This window comes from Glandiceps talaboti, chromosome 8 (assembly GCF_964340395.1).
Source record: "Glandiceps talaboti chromosome 8, keGlaTala1.1, whole genome shotgun sequence".
In the NCBI taxonomy this organism is placed as follows: domain Eukaryota; kingdom Metazoa; phylum Hemichordata; class Enteropneusta; family Spengelidae; genus Glandiceps; species Glandiceps talaboti.
The window spans coordinates 19,178,642-19,198,641 of record NC_135556.1 but is presented as its reverse complement, the minus strand read 5'-3'; the positions used below and the strand labels follow the sequence as shown (position 1 = coordinate 19,198,641).

Below are 20,000 nucleotides of genomic sequence, written 5' to 3'. Positions count from 1 at the left end.
CAACTCCATGGGGAACATACAATCAATTGCAGCCTCTATAAGTGCATATATATAATTTATCAAATTTTTGAAGGTGCGGTATATAAACTTTGAATTGTAGGCGTGTGTACAAGACTAACGTCGACATTCCATTGAGTGATAGATCACCAATTATTAGTATAACACATGAGATATATACAGTGAGGTCACGTTGAGTTTTGTTTCAGTGGGTTCTATTGCTGGTATCCAACCTGTTCAGCACTGGAGTTATTTAGCAACATATAACACCTGAGATACCATAAATCGTGATCGTCAAAAAAGGAGAGACCGTAAATTACAAACAAAATGGCAGTCAGCTACTCAGTTCGTAATTTAACAACTGTGATATTGTTTTCTCTTCTTGTAGTCAGTATAGCAGGTGAGTGTCGTACGCACTTTTTGGAATAATTATTACATTACATCATACAATCTGCAATGACGTAGGTAAGCTGATAGGTAATATCCCTACAAGTCGAGCGTTAAAAATGTAATGTGTGTTGTTTGATCCTGTTTTTTTATTTAGCCCTGCCATATCGTTTAGAAGTCTGATTTTGACCTTTGTCTTTACCGAATACGATCATCATAACACTGTTTACGATCGATGGCCGTAGTACCACACTGTTATCGTAAACATGTCATTAAGCTTAGCAATACCGGGTATCAGGTATTTTACCTTACCCGTGCATGGTACGAACAGTCGCACTATTCGCAGATATTAGCACTACAGTGTATCCCTGACAATCGTGTTGAGAATTAATTTTAAATTAATATTCCATGTTTTGTACATTTTTAGATGTACTGATATACAAGATCTTAATCTCATCGTTCAAGTTGCTTACTTCGGAACTTAGTTCACACGTGAAATGTAATCACGCATTCTTTTAACACTTGCTATACGTTAAAACACATGTAATAAATGTTGGCCATACTGTGAACTTCCTTGCCTGTATTACGAAATCTAAAATAAAATGGCCGACATAAAAACAAAGATATGTAAAATCAGAATGACTGTAATCCGGGATCGGGGTCGTACTCTTGTAAATCAAATGCTACCAGACTCATTCCACCGAGAGACCAAAACTGACCGTTTGCAGTCGAAAGTGGGCTTTTCATACTCAACAGAAAATGTAGTGTAATGATTTTCTTTTCAGTTCGATTGTGTGGCCTTAGAACCCTTTGTCGTCTACGGCATGATTCAATCCTTGTTTTGTTTCATAATATCCACTGTTTTTAGTCATAAAAACAAGATATGACAAGCTACAGTAAACCTCAATATGAAACGGATTGTTTCCTTATATCGGTGTTTGCAATCATAATAACCATAAAGACTTTTGATCTGACATGTTGGCCATATCAGATACAAATTATATGTCATCTTTATGTATCATATATTTGATTACCACTTTAAAAGTTCCAGTCAGTGAATCGTTAGCTTACAATTTGCATTTATTTGAGCGTTAGGGGGTACCCCAATTTTTACGACTATTGGGCTATATATTGGTAGTCTGAAGCAAATATCATTTTCAATATTTACATGGTACATTGTAATAAACTGTATGTCTTGATTTGATATAGCCATAAAAGAAAACATATGTAGCCCCCTTGCCCTGTGTCACTTCATTCTCTTCCTCCTTGTCAGCTCATAGACGTCTATGGTCAGTCACATAATTCAACCAATATTTACAATAGAAACCACTTGTGAAACCACAAAGTGAAAATAATTTTCCAAAATACCAAACGTCCCTGCGACACTGTATGGACATGTGATGCTAAATATTTTAAATGGACTGCCGATGTATTCACTTTATAAACATTGTAAAACTTGATTATTTTCAGGACAAGCTGAGGATGTACTTCTAATGAATACACGGGGTTGCCATTCAAACCCTTGCTACAATGATGCTACGTGTATTGACAGTTCTTACAGTAGTTGGCACTGTATCTGTCACCCTGGATATTACGGTAGGTGTTTCCCACCATTTAAGTGAGTCAATCATCTGTACCGTTATACATACATACATACATACATACATACATACATACATACATACATACATACATAGAATGAACATGTATAGGGTATAGCATTGACCTTGCCTGTTTGTGGTCAATCAGGAATGAGACAGGTTTTATCATTCCAAACCATAGTTTAGTGTCGGCTCAGACCACTAAACAAGTGTCGATAAATTGACCACAGCAAAACACAGGGAGTATAATCTACAATAGCGGCATTCATTATTGTATTCGTTATATCAGTCATCTTGTTGTGTTTATCTTATTTGATCTCTGTATGAAGTCTGTCCATTGTAGCAAAGTCAAGCTGGCAGTTCACCTTTATCATTTGGATCAGCACGTATCTCTATTAGATCAAAAATATCTTAATAATCACTTCAACAACACAATAATCAATTATTTCATCATTATGCTATATGCATCGTTACCTGATGATAATCTACATACTTCGAATATTTCAACGGGTTGAATACGAACTGGTTTAAATATTGCCGATAAGGGAGCCTTCAGTAATTACGGGTGGGGGGGGGAGTCAAGCCTGGTCCTGTAGCGTAAAATGTGGCCCTGTCCTGATTACGTTTTCTAGAAAGTGACTCTCCCTGAATTTCCTTTTTCTAAAACATGCCCCCTCCCTGTTCAAATATTTGGAAAACATGGATTAGAATCATATTGTGAAAAGGGATTCGTGTTCCTGATTCAATCGTACGGATTCGATCCCACTGCTGCCACCACATTGATAATTTTGAAGACATGGGGTTTTCCCACCATTACTACTACCAGAGTGAATTTGATTAGATGGGCACACTATTATCGACGTTGTTGGGATGTGGGTCATCATCCCCATTCCGACACATTATCCCAATATCTTACCACACTGTTTCCCCTTCACCCCTGTGAGACCGTGACCTACTCCTCTCCTCACCTCACAACTAACAAATGATTAACTACATGGTTGTCAGCAGCAATTTGACTGATGTGTTCTGATATTACTTTACAAATGGTGGCAGTGGTGGAATGTTGCAACAGTGGGATGTGGAACCGGTGGCAGCGGTGGGATCATACCAACATGGCCTTCACCTGGACCATACAGTTTCTCTCTCTCGCCTCCCTCTCTCTCTCTCTCTCTCTCTCTCTCTCTCTCTCTCTCTCTCTCTCTCTCTCTCTCTCTCTCTCTCTCTCTCTCTCTCTCTCTCTCTCTCTCTCTCTCTCTCTCCCTCTCCTCAGTGTATTTCATTATCATCACAATTATGATTGAACATTTCTTTCATTCCGTACACTGCATTTATGGTATAATCAGACTTTTTGTCAAATAAAGAAAAAAAAGTTGAATAAACACACAATAATGAACTCATTATTAAAGTTAGAGTAAACGCCCTGGTGTAATTCTCAAGTTGTCCTAATTTATCAATTGCATGACATTTGAGTTCTAGACTGATGAGATACGACAACAAACACGCTCTGTTTATTGTTATCTGATGAAGTCTGGTTATCTATACTTATATGTCAAATAGATAAATTCTCTCGTTCATGGCCTACTTAAACACTTATTAGGACAGTTAAATATATAATTAAAATGACATTAATGTGATAAGTAATAAGAGTTCCTATTGTGTGCAAATAGATAAAGGATCCAATTCAGCGTAAAAACAGATTCTGTAGTCGATTGAAAATCCATTTACTTTGCTAAGAGGGAAGATTGTCGTCATAAACCACATGTCTCTTCTGGCACCGTCCAAAACGGACCCTTCATATGTCGCTGTGTCAGCAGAAATATATGCCCTGGCTCGTGAGGATGTGGAAGATATGTCACATTTTATCACATGTCCGTATGCGTTATCTCTCCATATCTAAATGTGTTCTTCTGCTTGTTTGTCTTTTTCCAGGAAATGACTGTTCATTGACGTACGACCCGTGCGCAAACCATACGTGTTACAATGGAGGCATTTGCCAGGTGAGAGTTGTTAGGTTATATAAAACATTCACTTTAAAATGATTGAAATGTGAAAAGGCTTATCTTATCGGTTTCTGATCATAGCCGGTTGGACCCTATTGTTATGCTCCAATTCAAAAATAAAAGAAACAAAATAATGCCCTCTTTTGTCAGATTTGTCCTGAAACCTACGTCACTGGACCTACGTCACTGTCCCCTAAGTCAAATACACAGTACTCTTCTGACTATAAATATTATACTAATATTATCATTTACAATGTAATAGTAATTGATGAAAGCGCCATCACGGCATACACACTTGCTTCTTTTGTTTACTTCTTGTTTTTAAATCAAACGGACCCGTCATCTTGGGGTGTCATGATGATAAACTTTTTAACTCAGTGTATGTGTCCCCAACGGAATTTACTCATGTGTGCACAACCAGAAACGGAAGTGACGTTAACGCTGCAATCGAGACTTTACAAAAATGCAATTGTACTATTAGAAGTAGTATTCAAGATATATTTATAGGTATAATATTGATTGAAAGATAGAGTATATGTCTTAATAATAATCGTCGAGTCATTTTGTGTTCTTATAGGTTCGAGGTGAGACTTATTTGCCTTACTGTGAATGCTTACATAGAACGTATGGTGTGAGCTGCGAGTACACAGAGTGTGAGACCAGAAATGACCATTGTCTGCATGACGCTGTGTGTTGGACACACACTCCAACTAACCAACACGTGTGCTTCTGTCGTGGAGGATACTTCGGTATCAGCTGTGAGTGCTCATATTACACGTGTGATCTTATTCCATGCTCGTACAACCCGTGCTTTAATTTAGGAAGATGTTACAACAATGGTGATGACACTCTGTGTAGATGTCGAGCACAGTATTACGGACCAAGATGTGGTATACGATTCTAGGTTAATGGCGACTTCTGGAAATATTTATTGCTATCACGTGCACAATGTATGGTTACCTTGTAAGCGTATACATAGTTGTGTACATACGTACATACATACATACATACATACATACATACATACATACACACACATACGCACGCACGCACGCACGCACGCACGCACACACACACACACACACACATACATACATACATACATACATACATACATACATACATACATACATACATACATACATACATACATACATACATACATACACAGACAGACAGACAGACAGACAGACAGACAGACAGACAGACAGACAGACAGACAGACAGACAGACAGACAGACAGACAGACAGACAGACATAACGTTTTCGCACACATCGGTAAGCTGTTGTACATATAATCAGATGATTATAAGTAAAGATTTGAATGGGATACAATCACAACATTTATATGAACAAGTTCGAGTGACTCAGACACAAGTTCGAGTGACTCTCCGTCGTTCTTATCAAAACGTTGCCTCTCAATAACAAGGTAATAGTTCCCCCTTCATATTCCATGATATCTTTTCCAGACTCCTACGAAAACATAAGTTTAATAGACGCTTGAAAGTTGTATTCCTTTCAGTCAGATCATTTGGATGCGTATGACTGTATACACCATTTATGCTCATGTAAATGTATATTTAAATTTGGCTATTGTTTTTTTTCAAAGGATATTTTTTCTAGGACATAAGTGATTTTTACATTTCAATTTGGACAAATAAACTAGAGATTCTTGTATAAATAGATCGATAATACCATGTTCATTTCATAGTTTACAGTAAACCCTATTTCAGCTGTCGTAACGTAGCGGTGTAGTACTTTTCGAACTAAATGGTGTGTATTTATGTAGTACATTTCAAAGTAAAGCATGTGAGCCAAATGAAATGGACTGCATAAAATAAATATTAATTTGTCAAGTTTGTGGTAATTCTAGTGAATACTAATTTCTTGTCTTGCTTACATGATTGATCTGGTAATTAAGCCATGACATTGCTAATCAATTGCTAATACAGGAGATTAATTGCGAACATTTATTTAAACAGAAAGAGATCAGATAATCTACACAAAATCTTAAAATTTATGACCAGAGTTGGCATTGTCAGAGAACCATAGTTTTACATGTAAATATTCTCGAAAGTTATTTCACTCTTAGTCTATATATAGCCATTGTTGAATCACTGAAACTAATGCTTTTGATATATTTATTTAGCATTTTAACACAGAACTTTAAAGCACCAAATCTCACGGGAATTGCCGAGAGTTAGTCTAAGAAGGATTCCGACATAAACTTTGCATAGGACTAAGAGGAAGAATTAGTGATCAATAAAGCTTGAGAACTTAGCATACATTTTAGTGTATTTAAATATCACGATTTGCATTTGTAGCGTTTTAGGGACCTTCAAAAAATACAAGGGGACGGGGGAGTAAGGGGTCACATTTTACAAATCGGTTCTCAGAGGAGGGCCATGTTTTAGAAAATGGAATTAGCGGACGGGTTCATTTTACTTTGACGTTTATATTATATTATCTAACTTTGCACTGTTTTGTGATCATTGGCATTCCATCGATGCCACCAGCCTTCAGCTATACAAATTCAACTAACACATGGGAATTGGGTAATGCAGGGCGTTCATATAAAGTCACCGTGTTGGTAGTAATGGGAAACAATTAATACATTGAATATAATCAATGTGATGGCAACGGTGGGACCTAGTCCTTGTCATCAATTCTTGGACTTTTGTCCATTTTCACGTCCGACAGCATTTTAACTTAATGTTTTTGAATTATTTCAAGGGAGGGGGGGGGGTCATGTCTTAGCGAGAGGAAATTTGTATCGGGGTATAGGATTACATTTCATAGCAGATCGTACTTGATTTGCCTCCGACCGTCCTCCTTGTGATCACTGAATGGTCCCTTTAGTTAAAATATATAAACACGTGTATTACAATTATTATTTCTTTTATTTATTTCTTCTAATTCTCTGTTCTAATTCTTTGTTCTAATTCTTTGATCACGATTGCGTAAGGTATCACGCCCTCATACTGTCAAGTGGTGCAATGTACTATACATTTCTACTGTACATGGGGTGTACGTGTATCTTTAAGAAATAGAATCTACTTCGTTCCATACTAGGAAGCGTTGGTGTTGTTTGGAGAGAACTGAACAACTTTATCTAGTTACACCATAAGGCCTAATAAAAAATATTATGTGGTTCCGATTACGCTCAATTTTAGAATAGGTGGGATAGGTAGATTATATATATATATATATATATATATATATATATATATATATATATATATATATATATATATATATATATATATAACTCGGTGAGTATCAATCTGCAATAGAGCGCAAAACTAGTACTATATATATATATATATATATATATATATATATATATATATATATATATATATATATATATATATATATATATATATATATATATATATATATATATATATATTATATATATATATATATATATATCCGCATCCACTGTTTCTGGCAATATTTCACAATTTTCGCGATTTCATTATCTTTTTCTCTCGAATATGTTTTTAAAAAGTTTAGGGTTCGGCAGTGAAAAACTAGGTGGGGTCGGGTAACCGGAATCACACATTGTTTTACTTAGGCCTAAGTAACAAATTCTTTATTAAGTATATGGACCCATCATAGTATGAGTCATGAGGTGACATGTAACGAAAATGTCCCTGTTACCATGCAATCAGTTGGAATGAAGGACAGCTAGATGAAGATCGTATCTTCGTAACAAACTACAGTGTATGGAGAGAGAGAGAGAGAGAGAGAGAGAGAGAGAGAGAGAGAGAGAGAGAGAGAGAGAGAGAGAGAGAGAGAGAGAGACAGACAGAGAGAGACAGACAGACAGACAGACAGAAACAGAGACAGACAGACAGACAGACAGACAGAGACAGACAGACAGACAGACAGACAGACAGACAGACAGACAGACAGACAGAAACAGAGACAGGGACAGGGACAGACAGACAGACAGACAGACAGACAGACAGACAGACAGACAGACAGACAGACAGACAGACAGACAGACAGACAGACAGACAGACAGACAGAGGAGTGGGGTGGTTTAATATCTTTGGCCGACTATTGGATGGGTGAGCTATTGCATTACTACAAATCTAGTGACACACCCCAGTAAAATGTCTGTGAATCATTGACAAGCAACACTATGAATTTTAAAGATTCTATAGACATTCAACTAATTGAACAGAGTCGACCACAATATGTAAATTCATTGTTCTGATATTTCAGTGCATACATTGAACAATACAATGTCTAAGTGGAAATTTAAAAAAAAGCAAAGTGTATATAGAGTTCCACATGTCAGAGGTTTTCATGGTTTTGATGAAAATTAAGGAATAACAAAGAAAACCAAACACATAATCCATCAACCTTCTTTTCATTGCTTATCTGAGGCTGTCCACTACAGAACGTGAGTCAAACTCGAGTGACAAAGCGCTACTTATCAACTGCAAAACATGTAATCCATCACATTACTCATTGCATGACATGACCCACAGTAAATCTGCACCTTGTACACTACGTTCAAATAAACATAGTCCTTGTGCCTTTGGCCTCGGGAAATAGCATGTGATTCTGGTAACTCACAGTCCCTCGGGTGTAATAAACGGGTGCTATAGCCCTCATGACCAGGCAATATGTGTTCAATAACACATATATTTAATATACACACTTAAATAATACCTAAGGAATGACTAACTATGGCTAAACGTCCCTTCAAGGCGCCACCACATATCCTAGGCTATAGGCGTTTATGGTAGAACACAGACAGTGTTCTTTTTCAAGTTTACTTCAAATATCCCGTTTTCTATATATGGGATTTCCTCGTACAGTTGTACATTGTTTCGTACATCAATTTCATAACTCGAAATGAACCAACTCAATGTACCACGAATGCGAGAAACGCTGCTTTGCAAACTGCCACGTGTTATACTAGATGTATGAAACTCTCAGCACCTTTATCTCTAGTGTTGGTGTGAATTCCACCGTTACCATAGTTACACATTATTCAGGTGCATTGGGCGAAAGTCCACATGCGAAGTTATTTTCTTGTCCAAGATAGCTGAACCATTTGTTCACAACTGGAGAAAAAAATGAAGAAAAAAACCCACAAAAATATTATATACAGGGTAAGTTTTGGTAAATTTGATTTTGAACTAGAAGTTAGTTATTGAAAACAATCCGCCGAATCATATGTGTTTGATAACTACATTACTGTAATTTGATGTTTCAGCAGTACGAAGCCTCGTCATGGAAACATGCCCATCCTAAACTCTTCACTGGTAAATAAATAACACTTTTAATCGCTATCACACGATCCATGAACCAGAGTACCGCTTACAAAGCCAATGCAAAATATAACGTACCGCTTACAAAGCCAATGCAAAATATAACGTACAAACCACCATGGTCAAATCTGTAATCGTCCTGGTCTTCTTGTTACCATAGTAATGAGTCGTGTGTAACTTTCTATTTCCGATTGTATCGTTCTATCACAAATTTCATCTTGAATGATCAAGACAAACGTTGGTGTATTCATTGTAGCACATACTGAATTGACTAGAAGCTCAGTAAGTAAAATACTACAAGGGTCACAGTATGCAGTAACCTCGCCCCATTAATACGGTCCCTTTGTATACTTGAACACGTGTATAAACCCACTAGATCTGATATATACTCACTCCATTTCTCTCCAAGAAATACTGGACAACCTCCATGTTGACTGTTTGCTATATATTCACCAGATCTCTTCATATTGAACCAAAATAATGCATCACCCTGAAGAATTAATGACAATAATAACTGTTGGAGACACTATATCAATATGACGGGTGCTATTTTTCAGAACATTAACTTGAACTAAACGACCAACAATACTGATATGTTTGCAAAACTGTAAACATTGATTACATTTATTTAAAATAGTTTATTTTAAACTTGGGAAACAGTCCGTGAGATAAACTTTACGTAATATGGTAAATGTACTGTAACGATCGGCATCCCCACACTCTTATAAGCTAAACATCACATGCATTGCTTGATATATTGATATACTAAGATTAGGTAAGAACTGTTCCATATTTTGGCTAGTCAGCATTACTGCCCAGGTTTAAGACTGTGACTTCCATAGCTATCACCTACCTAGAGAAAACATTAGCCATGGGAATCACAGTTGGCGTAGTAAACAGGCTAATAGCACAAACAGTGTACAGTAAGTATTGCTATAAACCAAACTCTTTGCATCTGACATAACCGTCCGCACAATTATAGATTTCAGAATACGTGTAGTGATATTTCTGAGTTATTCAAATACAGCAATATAATTTCTATGCTAAAACTTGCTATATTTACAACGTTGCATAAACAGAAATATCCAAGAGACTTACTTTACTGGGCAGTGCTCTTATTCCAAGTTCCGTAAACACCGTGCCTCCACCCCAATTAACGTCACTCAGCTATATGAAAATGACAATTTTGAAGATGAAAAATATCCCTCGAGTCATGGATGAATGAGACTTATCCCTTGTCATTCAAAGGACTGAATGTATTCATTGATAATGGAATATATATATACATTACGTTCAACACAAAGTGATGTAATCGATTGACAGAGATGGGTTGTGTAAAAGTGGGTATGGATAATTTTCACTTTGTATACCATAGAAGTCTGAGAATCCATTGCTATTTGCGGCCAAGCTCAAATTTAATCCCGAGTTTGCCATATGATAGAGTGACAAAAAAAGACAAAACGAACAACCAATGACGCAGACTTTTGCTGTCGTGACGTACACCGACAAGACACTAAAACTGGTATTTTCTGTTCGAACGCATACAATGTGACTTTCACATTGTGTAATAATCATTATATACTTACATACATTAGAAATGTGGCTACTCGATGTTGAAGGACTGGACGATTATAATCGTAGTCATGGTGTGGTTCATATAAACCTCCCATACCGTAATTTAATACCTGGAAGTCGAACAGTGTCGAAATTACAATGACAAGGGTGAAAATGAAAATACAGATACATATATACACAGTATATACATAGATGCTCACATGCATACACACATTCATTACATTCATAAGTTATACATCCATCTGTCCGTCCGTCCATATATATATATATATATATATATATATATATATATATATATATATATATATATATATATATATATATATATATATATATATATATATATATGCATAACATACATAACAGACAGACATATAGACAGACAGTCAGATAGATAGATAGATATATAGATAGATAAATATATAAATAAATAAATAGATAAATAGAAACAAACAAACAAACAAACAAACAAACAAACAAACAAACAAACAAACAGATAGATAGATAGACAAACAGACAGACAGACATGGCTGTGGTAACTCTGCCATTGCATTGATGTTCAGCAGCACTGTAACAACACTGATAGAGAAATATTACATGACTGCTAGACTTTAGTAGTGAACATACGCACGCATACGCCCCCCCCTATACAAACACACACACACACACACACACACACACACACCTGTAATGGTTCTGCCGTCTCAATATTTAAACCAGAAATGGCCTCCACTCGTTTAGCTATATTCATTAATTCGCGGTCTTCTTTTTCAAACAACCATGCCCTAGAATATATAAAAAGAATTCAATGAGATGAAAACTCCTATGGGCCACACTTGAGCTGATACAAATTTCGACATGGCTTACAAATTCATTGCAGCAATCATGATTGATCCAATATTTATAATAATGAATATTCTGCATATAACAAGTCATTGTCATCAAATTTCACTAACAGAACAAGACTCACGTCAGTCAGTCATTAACATAAAATAATACTTCGGGGCCTCGCCTTACGCATTAGGCTCTTTTCCAACCAAGAAATCATGTGCAATATTGTTTGGAAAAAGAAAACAAACAATGTAAAGGAATTAATTTACATTTTTGTGTTAGAAAGTAACTGGTCGTGTTTATTATTGTTAACAAGTTTGAAATACACTCTTTGTCATAAAAGCTTAGCATTTGAGTGTTTGAGATACACACAATCCTTGTGATAAGAGCTTAGCATTGTATATATGTCAATGAAATGTCCCTGGTGTCATTTGAATTCAATACTCACGTGTTGCTTACTCTTAAATCTGCTACTTGATCGGTTTTGTTCACTAAAACAACAGAATTGTGTAACTGAAATAAAAATACATTAAAACTGTTATGAGAGTCATTTGAATTGATTTGATCAAATTGATGATACAGACAAATGTACGCCTCTTCATGATGTATATCTTTCCAGGTATTGACAGTGCCAGTCGTGAAACTTTGAACATTATTGTCACCTTTTGACCTGATCGATACTGGTTCCAGACACAAGACCTACTGAGGGAAACGCAATCTATCTCAAGATAATGTGAATTTAAATGTGTACACACATGTACATGTGCAATGCTTTGCCAACTTAAAGACTATCCCATCATGTAATGAATATGAATGCTGAGCCAGTGTTAGTTCAAAAGTTGACTCCCAGGTAACATTGCGGGTCCATTGCCTGTGCCATTACAACAGAATATTTCACCTTTATATTTCTCCATTATCGCGTGTAACGTGAATGAAATAGTTTATATATTTTATTTATGCTGTGAGACTCGTTAAATACGAAAATGCTTCCTTTGTTTTACAGTTGCGTTCCCCGTTTTGTTTTTGTTTTATTTTTGTTTTTTTGGTGGTGGTGGTGGTGGTGGTGGTGGTGGTGGATTAGCATATCACCTTACCAGCGGTTTAGCCTTCAGTTTTATCAGGTTTATTTCTTTGTCATTCAAAACACCCTTAAAGGTCAATGCCCTGGGGTTGCTCTCGTGTAAAATCTCTACTCCAACGGGACGGAGACGCAGCAATGGATGATCTGTCTTGTAAAAACAGTGAAGACGTTTTTGTACCGAGGGCGACGGCTGAAAGACAAAAACAACGAAATTAATAAACTAAGTATTGCATTAAAAGTATAAGGCTGAGTGTAGAAAAGAAAGTAAAGATGATAATAACTATATATGTATACAACATAACACCGTTTATACACGACATTTATTATGCCATTGGATTCAAACAATAAAGTAACAATTTTTTATGCAGGTAACCAGAAATATCTTTTTTAAAGTTCATAGTGTTGACTGTGGAATTTCACAGCTCCATAGATGTAGATTTTACGTATTATTTTTTTTTCATGAAAAGTTTTGTAAAATTTGTACATTGTAGATATTGATTTCTAAGTTCTGTTATTCTTCTAAGAAAAAAACAACGATCATGGACTCTTGATAGCTTTCAGTTTTGTTTTATCGGTAGCATGGCCTGTCGGTAATGAGAACCACGATATCCCAAACTATCAGTGACCGGGATCACATACAAAACTTTCAAATTTCAATGAATGAACTTCAGTGTCCTGACCTTCACTACATCTCCACGACATAGTTTCTGGTACCGTTGTTGGAGTGCAAATACACTCGTCTCCTTGAATTGGACTGGATAGATGGATTCCAGAAGGGGGTCTTGTTTCAAGTTCACTTTTGTTTCATTCGCTAACTGATCAAAGAGGACTAGGTTTTTCAAGGCTCGATCATTGTTCGGATCTGTAAATATATTCAAGATTTATAAGTTGACTCGTTATTCTAAACCCGTGACCTAAGCCCATTTCGGATTAGGATTAGGATTAGTGTCATAGATGTGAAAACAGGTGTCTGGCAGACTTACAGAAAAAACAAAACAAATTAGCTTATGACAAAAGAATGATCCTGTGTAATCTGTATGGCTCCGCTGATGAGACAAAACCAATGCAGGAACCTGGGACTGACTTGTGCGCCTTTAATACACTAGAAGGAGACGTTTACAAGGCAATAGAACAACATTTATTAATAATCACTTATATGACATTTAAGTCGTCAATTTCCTGGTTCATGTACTTGTAGTTTCCACACCATGTGTCTGCCATGTTTACAAATATATAAACATATCATAAATAAGCGTGTATTCCATACAAAAATATCCCTTACCTAATTCAATCAAATTCTTCGTCAGGGATACAGCTTTGTGGTAATCACCCTCTAAATAATGGCAGTACGCAAAATGTTCCAGTATTTGTTGTCTCGATGCTTCCTGCCAGGGTCGCACTGGATAACCTGCATTGAGTCTGCGCAGAGCTTCTTCCATCCAGGCGATACACATTCCGTGATCGTTAGAAAGATATGCTTCTTTAGCCAAGATGAAGCAATCCTCAACATCAAAATGACTTGGCAGTGTCTGACAATACAATGTTTTTAGTAGAGAAAATACTTATGTGGATATGTTTTTCCATTTATCAATAGTGACGAATTTGACTCAAATTGGAGTAATGTGACGTCAGTTCTGACAACACAAAAGGTTTATGGAACGTAGTGTATTGTGCAGTGAATGAAACACGATAAAGAATGTTGTTATACGTTGTAATTGAATACATATGTGCAAATAGGTATACGTACTACCGAAATTAAGAGAGTATAGTGTTTTTGTATCATGCAACATTTTTTGTAACAGTTTAACAGACAAAATACAGACACTGACTGCATTCAGGTACATACAATGATACATTATATCTCTATGTGAACACAAATAAATAGTAATAAATATTCCTCATCTGATAGCGAGGTTGATTTGTGTTCACAGTGAAATAACATTTCTCATTTTACATGTTTGTGCGCTATCACTGACGTCTATATACCTTTGGCGTAGATCCAGGTAAAGCACCGCTTGCAAAGTCACTGGCTGAGACTTGGTAGATATACTGCATACGATAGACAGCTTGACAAGCTCCCATCAAATCAGTATAGGGATCGACAAAGTTGTCAGTGACAGTATTGAGTAACCCTAAAACACCTGTCAAGAACAAAACACATAAAATTGAAGAATATGCAAGTGATGACTTGACCAATCAATAGAATTCATGGACGTCTGAAGGTCAATGTACCGTCATTCGACTCTGAGGTCACACATTGAAGAGACTACGGACACAACGAAGTCAATGATAATTACTCTCTGAACAGATTTTAAAAAAATGAACTGAACTGTAAAAATAACTCAGCGAGCAAGTGCCAATGATTTTTTTAGAATACCTTCTTGTGGGTATGCCTGACCAAGTGTCTACAACTATTGGAATAAAATATGCAATATGCGGTGAATAAAGCTACAGCGCGTTGTAGATTACTGTTTACTTTCTGTGTTTACAACCACACAGATAAGAAACTACACATGCTACACTTTAAAGATACATTTAGCAAGATTGAGTGAATACAGTTTCTAGCTCCATTTTGTCTAAATGAAATGAACTAGTGTCATCATGAAGACATCAAATTCAAAATTCAAAACATTAGTGACACCGTGTCTGCATCTAGTTGCAGTATGTTTAATTGGGGTTTTTTTTCATTCAGATTAAATGTATCAAGAAAATGTGATCTTGCTACATGATTGTACAGATAGAGTGAACAGTAATCTAAAATGTGCTGTACTATTAACAGTTATGTCATCGTCGCTGGATTTGGAGTGTTTCTGTGTTTGTTTGTGTGTGTGTGTGGGGGGGTGGGGGTTAATCTTATAACAGGACTAGCTTTGAAGGTCGTAAACTAAATGTCACATGTATATAAATGTTAGCTACTTACCGCCTGCAATCTCTTCTTGTAGTTTGTTTTTGATATGATAATTCCACGTTGTTGTAAGTCGGTAGACTAATTGGAAAGCAAACACGGGATTGGTCACGTGGTCATCGACGTGTTCTGATGACGCTGTAACTTTTGGCTTGATGTCATACAGAAATCTTCAAATATTTAAACAGAGCACATAATAAACCATTATAAACACGACCTTTCTCTGTGGGGTATTAACTCACTAGGAACTCCATACAATTTTGTAGACAAACACATCATTTTAGGGGACCCTTCTTTTTCTTTGCTCTTAAACCATTCAGATTACGACTGTATAAGGCCTAAATAATATTGTGTGGTTCCGATTACGCTCAATTTTAGAATTGGTGGGTAGGTAGATTTTTATTTTATTTTATCATATTTTTTGTTCCATATGTGAGTATCTAGTTCGGGTAGTTATGTTTTCTGTTGTTTTCCATATGGTCTCTGTGTTATTGGTTTATTCCCATCAGATGTACAGCCATTACAGATTGGAAGAACAGTTTTATAGTCTGACAAATGTGTTCACTGAGGAACTCGAGATAACAACCATAAAGTCGAAAAGCAATATCGAAGACTGCATGAAATGTATAGATGTCATTTGATTTCACTGATTACAATATTAGTAGTAAAGGAGTACAAAGAAAATTCTTAACTTACTGATCAATGAAAGCAAGGTTTTCTCTCGTAACCATTGGATACATCAGCTGTGATGGAGACAACAGGTCCCTATGACAGATAAGAAATGTTCACTCCACTGATGATAGAGGTCATATTAGGTCACAAATTTCATCTATACATTTTGTATTAAAGGAGATCGCTCTGGCAAGTTTCTCCTCTTTCACTTGATTGCCTGACACTAACTAAAACTACTGGTGTCTGATGGGATGCCTCTGTTGTGCGAATACAATCACCATGTGATCAAGATAGTGTAAACATTGGAAGTCCCTCAACAAAAATAAAAATAATACTTAAAATAACTGCAATTTAATTTGTTTTCATTCATTCCGTGTCATCAGGACTTTAACCTCAAGCAATATACGTGTGGAATGACGCCGGTGTACCAAATTCTATATTAGTCTACGTGGCACATTCAACATACTATCAACACAGCGTCCACTAAAATTCTTTAAGTGTGTACAGTATTTATCTGACCATTTAGTAAAACGTATAACTTTTCTCCCTTCAATAACATGACTGACTTACCCATTAGCAATAATCGATCTCGCAGATCTGACGTATCCATCAAGTGATTTTACCAATTGATGTTCAAACTCTGTTAGAATCCTCAGTTTTTCAATTGAACGGAAAGCCTGTGATTTTGAATTTGTGTTTCGTTCCGAGCATAGTGAGACATTGAAACAGAAAACCAGTAAGGGTACTACTTTCCACGTAATTTCAAATGCAAGTCTGAGCCTCATGTTTCTATGTCGTCTGCTTCCGAATCGTTAGTTTTCTGTTCAGTTGAGAAATCTTAAGGGTAAACCATTTGTTATGACGGGAGGGGAGGGGGTAAGCTACTATGGGCGAGACATAATTCAAAATTTGTCAACGAGTAACTTTCCATATAACTGAACGACTTCAAATATATGCTTGTTTACAAATATTTCAGATATCAACGTGTACCTTTGAGGATATTGTTGTATGAATCTGTGACTCTGTATTACATCCTGGCAATTTCCAACTGGAAGCAAACGTTTTTTCATTTCGAATTATTGAGACGTTTTACTCCCCTTTGCCAAGCAACACCCACAAAAAGAGCTCCACACCCGTTCAGATGTAGAATGGTTTATCCCTCAGAAGCTGTCACAGTGGAATTTGCGAGAAAACGCTGCATCGCAAGAACTTTTTAACGTTCAGGACGAGTGTCCCTGTCATTCATTTACTTGAAAAATGACGCGAAACGGAAACACACCATCAACAACGTAATCACATGAAGTGTTCATCAAACTGTATCCTAGCAACCGTTTCATGTTATATACATGCATAACAGAAAACCTCTGTCACCTGTAGTGCTTGGGTCAAAATAAGCCAAGGTTTCAACTCTGATCAATTGGTACGGTTTTCCGTAAACATTCTCTTCAATATCAACATTGAAAAAATAGTATGTTTATCATTCAATGACACTGAGATTAAGTCTACAAAGAGACAACAACTTTCGTAATGGCGTGGCGACTATGTATTTAAAATACTGGTTTTCTCTGTATATATACGTGTCACCACGTAGAGGGCGCACGCCACTGGTCCCTAGCCTGCATTCTAACGAATCATTATTCACACCTACATCGTGTATGTATCAAAGTCTTTATATTTTATTTCTCCCCCTTTCCAGATTCAATATATATGTGTTTTTACAAGAGTAAATTTTTTACAGTCTTTACTTCAAACTTTATAATTGGTAAATTGAAAATTGAAACTCTGTGGCTTACTTTATTTGTTATAAATCTTTTACATCATAGCTAATATTATATCTAAAAATATAGTAAGGCCACGGAATAAATAGCTAGGAGAGAATAAAATGTACATGTGTTTATCAATTAATTGAATATTGTAATAAACGTTTCATTAATGTAAGCTTATACGGGGATTGCTGTGTGTATTGCTTTTCTCGAGTTGATAACGTTTGTCAAAACGTGCGTCCCGTATTAGGTATGATCATAAACTTGGACTTTGATCATATAAAAAACCCACTAAAATCGACTTTCAAGTTGTATATATTTAGTGATGACTTGAAGGTAAAGGATCAACATACACTGTGAAATAATTTCCGAAGACATTTTGATTATAGCGATTTGGCTGGAACAGATGAACGCAAACGTACTGAGTACGGTGTGCGGCATTATTAATAATTATAGAGAGAGTTGCCACTTGGTGGCGTGTTAAGCAACAACAAAACACATATACGGGGATTCTCCCCACTTTTACTCTAGAATAAAACTCTGAATAAATAACTTTGAATAACTTCAAATTTCTTTGCCTCACTAAATGAATTAATCAATTTAAATAGGTTACAATTATCTATACAGGATTTGGCGATGCAGTGATAAAAACGGACAAACGAAAAACAAAACGACAACTACGATTCATAATTTAGAATGGTTTTGACATTCAGTCTGACTTGCAAATTTAGGAAAGAAATAAACAGTTTTGAAATAAAAGTCGAGTTGATATTTCAATCCTGGAAATGACGTTGCTTCTCATTCTCCAGGCGAAAGTCCACACCTCCTGTTGGAAAATTGACCGTAATAATTGAACCACTTGTTGATAACTACAGGAATAAGAAAAAAAGAAATCAAAATTATTACTGCTCAGCGATCGCGCAAAAGTGGCCCATTAAATGCGGTATACATTAAGTTTAGCTTTGTTCTCGATTGTTCTCGCATTAGTGTTAGGGGAGCCATGATAATTACGTAGGATTGTGTTTTGTTCTGGGCCAACTGTCTTTCACACCTAATGTTTCATCCTTTTTTATCAAAGCCTATCTGTGACTGGTAGCCTACTCGGCAGGGAAGATACTAGTATATACGCCGTGTTGGGGCGCCCTCACCGGCCTTACCCTTCTCTCAAATCGAAAGTCTATGGGCGAACGAAACTACATATCTAGCCAAAGTCTAGGTGACTGATCGAGATGTGTGTTGATCACAATATTTGACAATTTCACCATACTTACTCCATTTTTCGCCCAACAATACGGGACATCCACCATGTGTCGTGGACGAGTCTAACTCTCCCGATTTACGTAAGTTATACCAGAATGTTGCATCTCCCTGAAAAAATAAATAACAAGTCTCAAAATGAACATATCAACTACCACAAATAAACAAATTAATTACACTCAGATGAAATCATAAAATAAAAAGAAGGTTTGTCGGTTTATACAAATGCAATATTTCCGTAGATTCAAGTACACAGTATGAAAAAGACGTTGCTGTTAAATTATACATACCATGTAGTATATGGTACTGGGACTATGAAACTACAATTAGAATAATCAATTTTACCTTTCTTGGACTAGCTCTTACTCCGTGATCAACAAAAACTGTACCGCCGCCATATTCTACATCAGTCAACTATTAAGGAAAACAAAACTTATTATATTAACAAGGTATATTATGTACAGTAAAACAAAAAGTCATAAGTAAAGGAAATACAACGAGGTACGTTTGCGAATGCAATGAGTTGTATATCCCACCTATACCACGGCTCCTTCGTGGTAATGACTTATTGATATTCATTACACCACTGAGTCCTCATCTCTATCATTTTCACATATACAACTGCATTCTCAACTAT

General features: G+C 36.2%; 2 protein-coding genes across 3 annotated transcripts in view; both read right to left on the bottom strand.

The window, feature by feature from the left end:
• Nucleotides 1–8,944: 8,944 nt before the first annotated feature.
• On the bottom strand, nt 8,945–17,128 carry LOC144439305 (prolyl 4-hydroxylase subunit alpha-2-like). The gene is made up of 13 exons (XM_078128585.1): nt 16,914–17,128; nt 16,368–16,436; nt 15,687–15,841; nt 14,753–14,907; nt 14,049–14,295; nt 13,447–13,628; nt 12,780–12,956; nt 12,134–12,198; nt 11,540–11,639; nt 10,866–10,964; nt 10,378–10,446; nt 9,673–9,769; nt 8,945–9,072 (listed from the first exon to the last, which is right to left on the bottom strand). The coding sequence occupies exons 1-13, from the start codon at nt 17,126–17,128 to the stop codon at nt 8,996–8,998; spliced, it is 1,707 nt and encodes a 568-aa protein (XP_077984711.1). The 3' UTR covers nt 8,945–8,995.
• Nucleotides 17,129–18,036: 908 nt separating this feature from the next.
• LOC144438906 (prolyl 4-hydroxylase subunit alpha-1-like) overlaps nt 18,037–20,000 on the bottom strand; it is a 13,519-nt gene continuing 11,555 nt past the window's right edge. For both annotated transcript variants that reach the window (XM_078128133.1, XM_078128132.1), the window contains exons 12-14: nt 19,709–19,777; nt 19,378–19,474; nt 18,037–18,975 (exon numbers count right to left, since the gene is read on the bottom strand). In XM_078128133.1, the coding sequence (XP_077984259.1) occupies nt 18,905–18,975; nt 19,378–19,474; nt 19,709–19,777 (237 nt within the window). In that variant the 3' untranslated portion in view covers nt 18,037–18,904. The remainder of the gene's footprint in view (nt 18,976–19,377; nt 19,475–19,708; nt 19,778–20,000) is intronic.

What these genes read in the sequence shown, in the direction of transcription:
- LOC144439305 (XM_078128585.1), bottom strand. Translation starts at nt 17,128, where the DNA reads ATGAGGCTCAGACTTGCATTTGAAATTACGTGGAAAGTAGTACCCTTA. An exon ending in GTCGTGGAGATGTAGTGAAG is followed by an intron (nt 12,957 to 13,446) that starts GTCAGGACACTG and finishes TTTGTCTTTCAG; the next exon opens with CCGTCGCCCTCGGTACAAAA. An exon ending in AACTGAAGGCTAAACCGCTG is followed by an intron (nt 12,199 to 12,779) that starts GTAAGGTGATAT and finishes TTTTTATTTCAG; the next exon opens with TTACACAATTCTGTTGTTTT.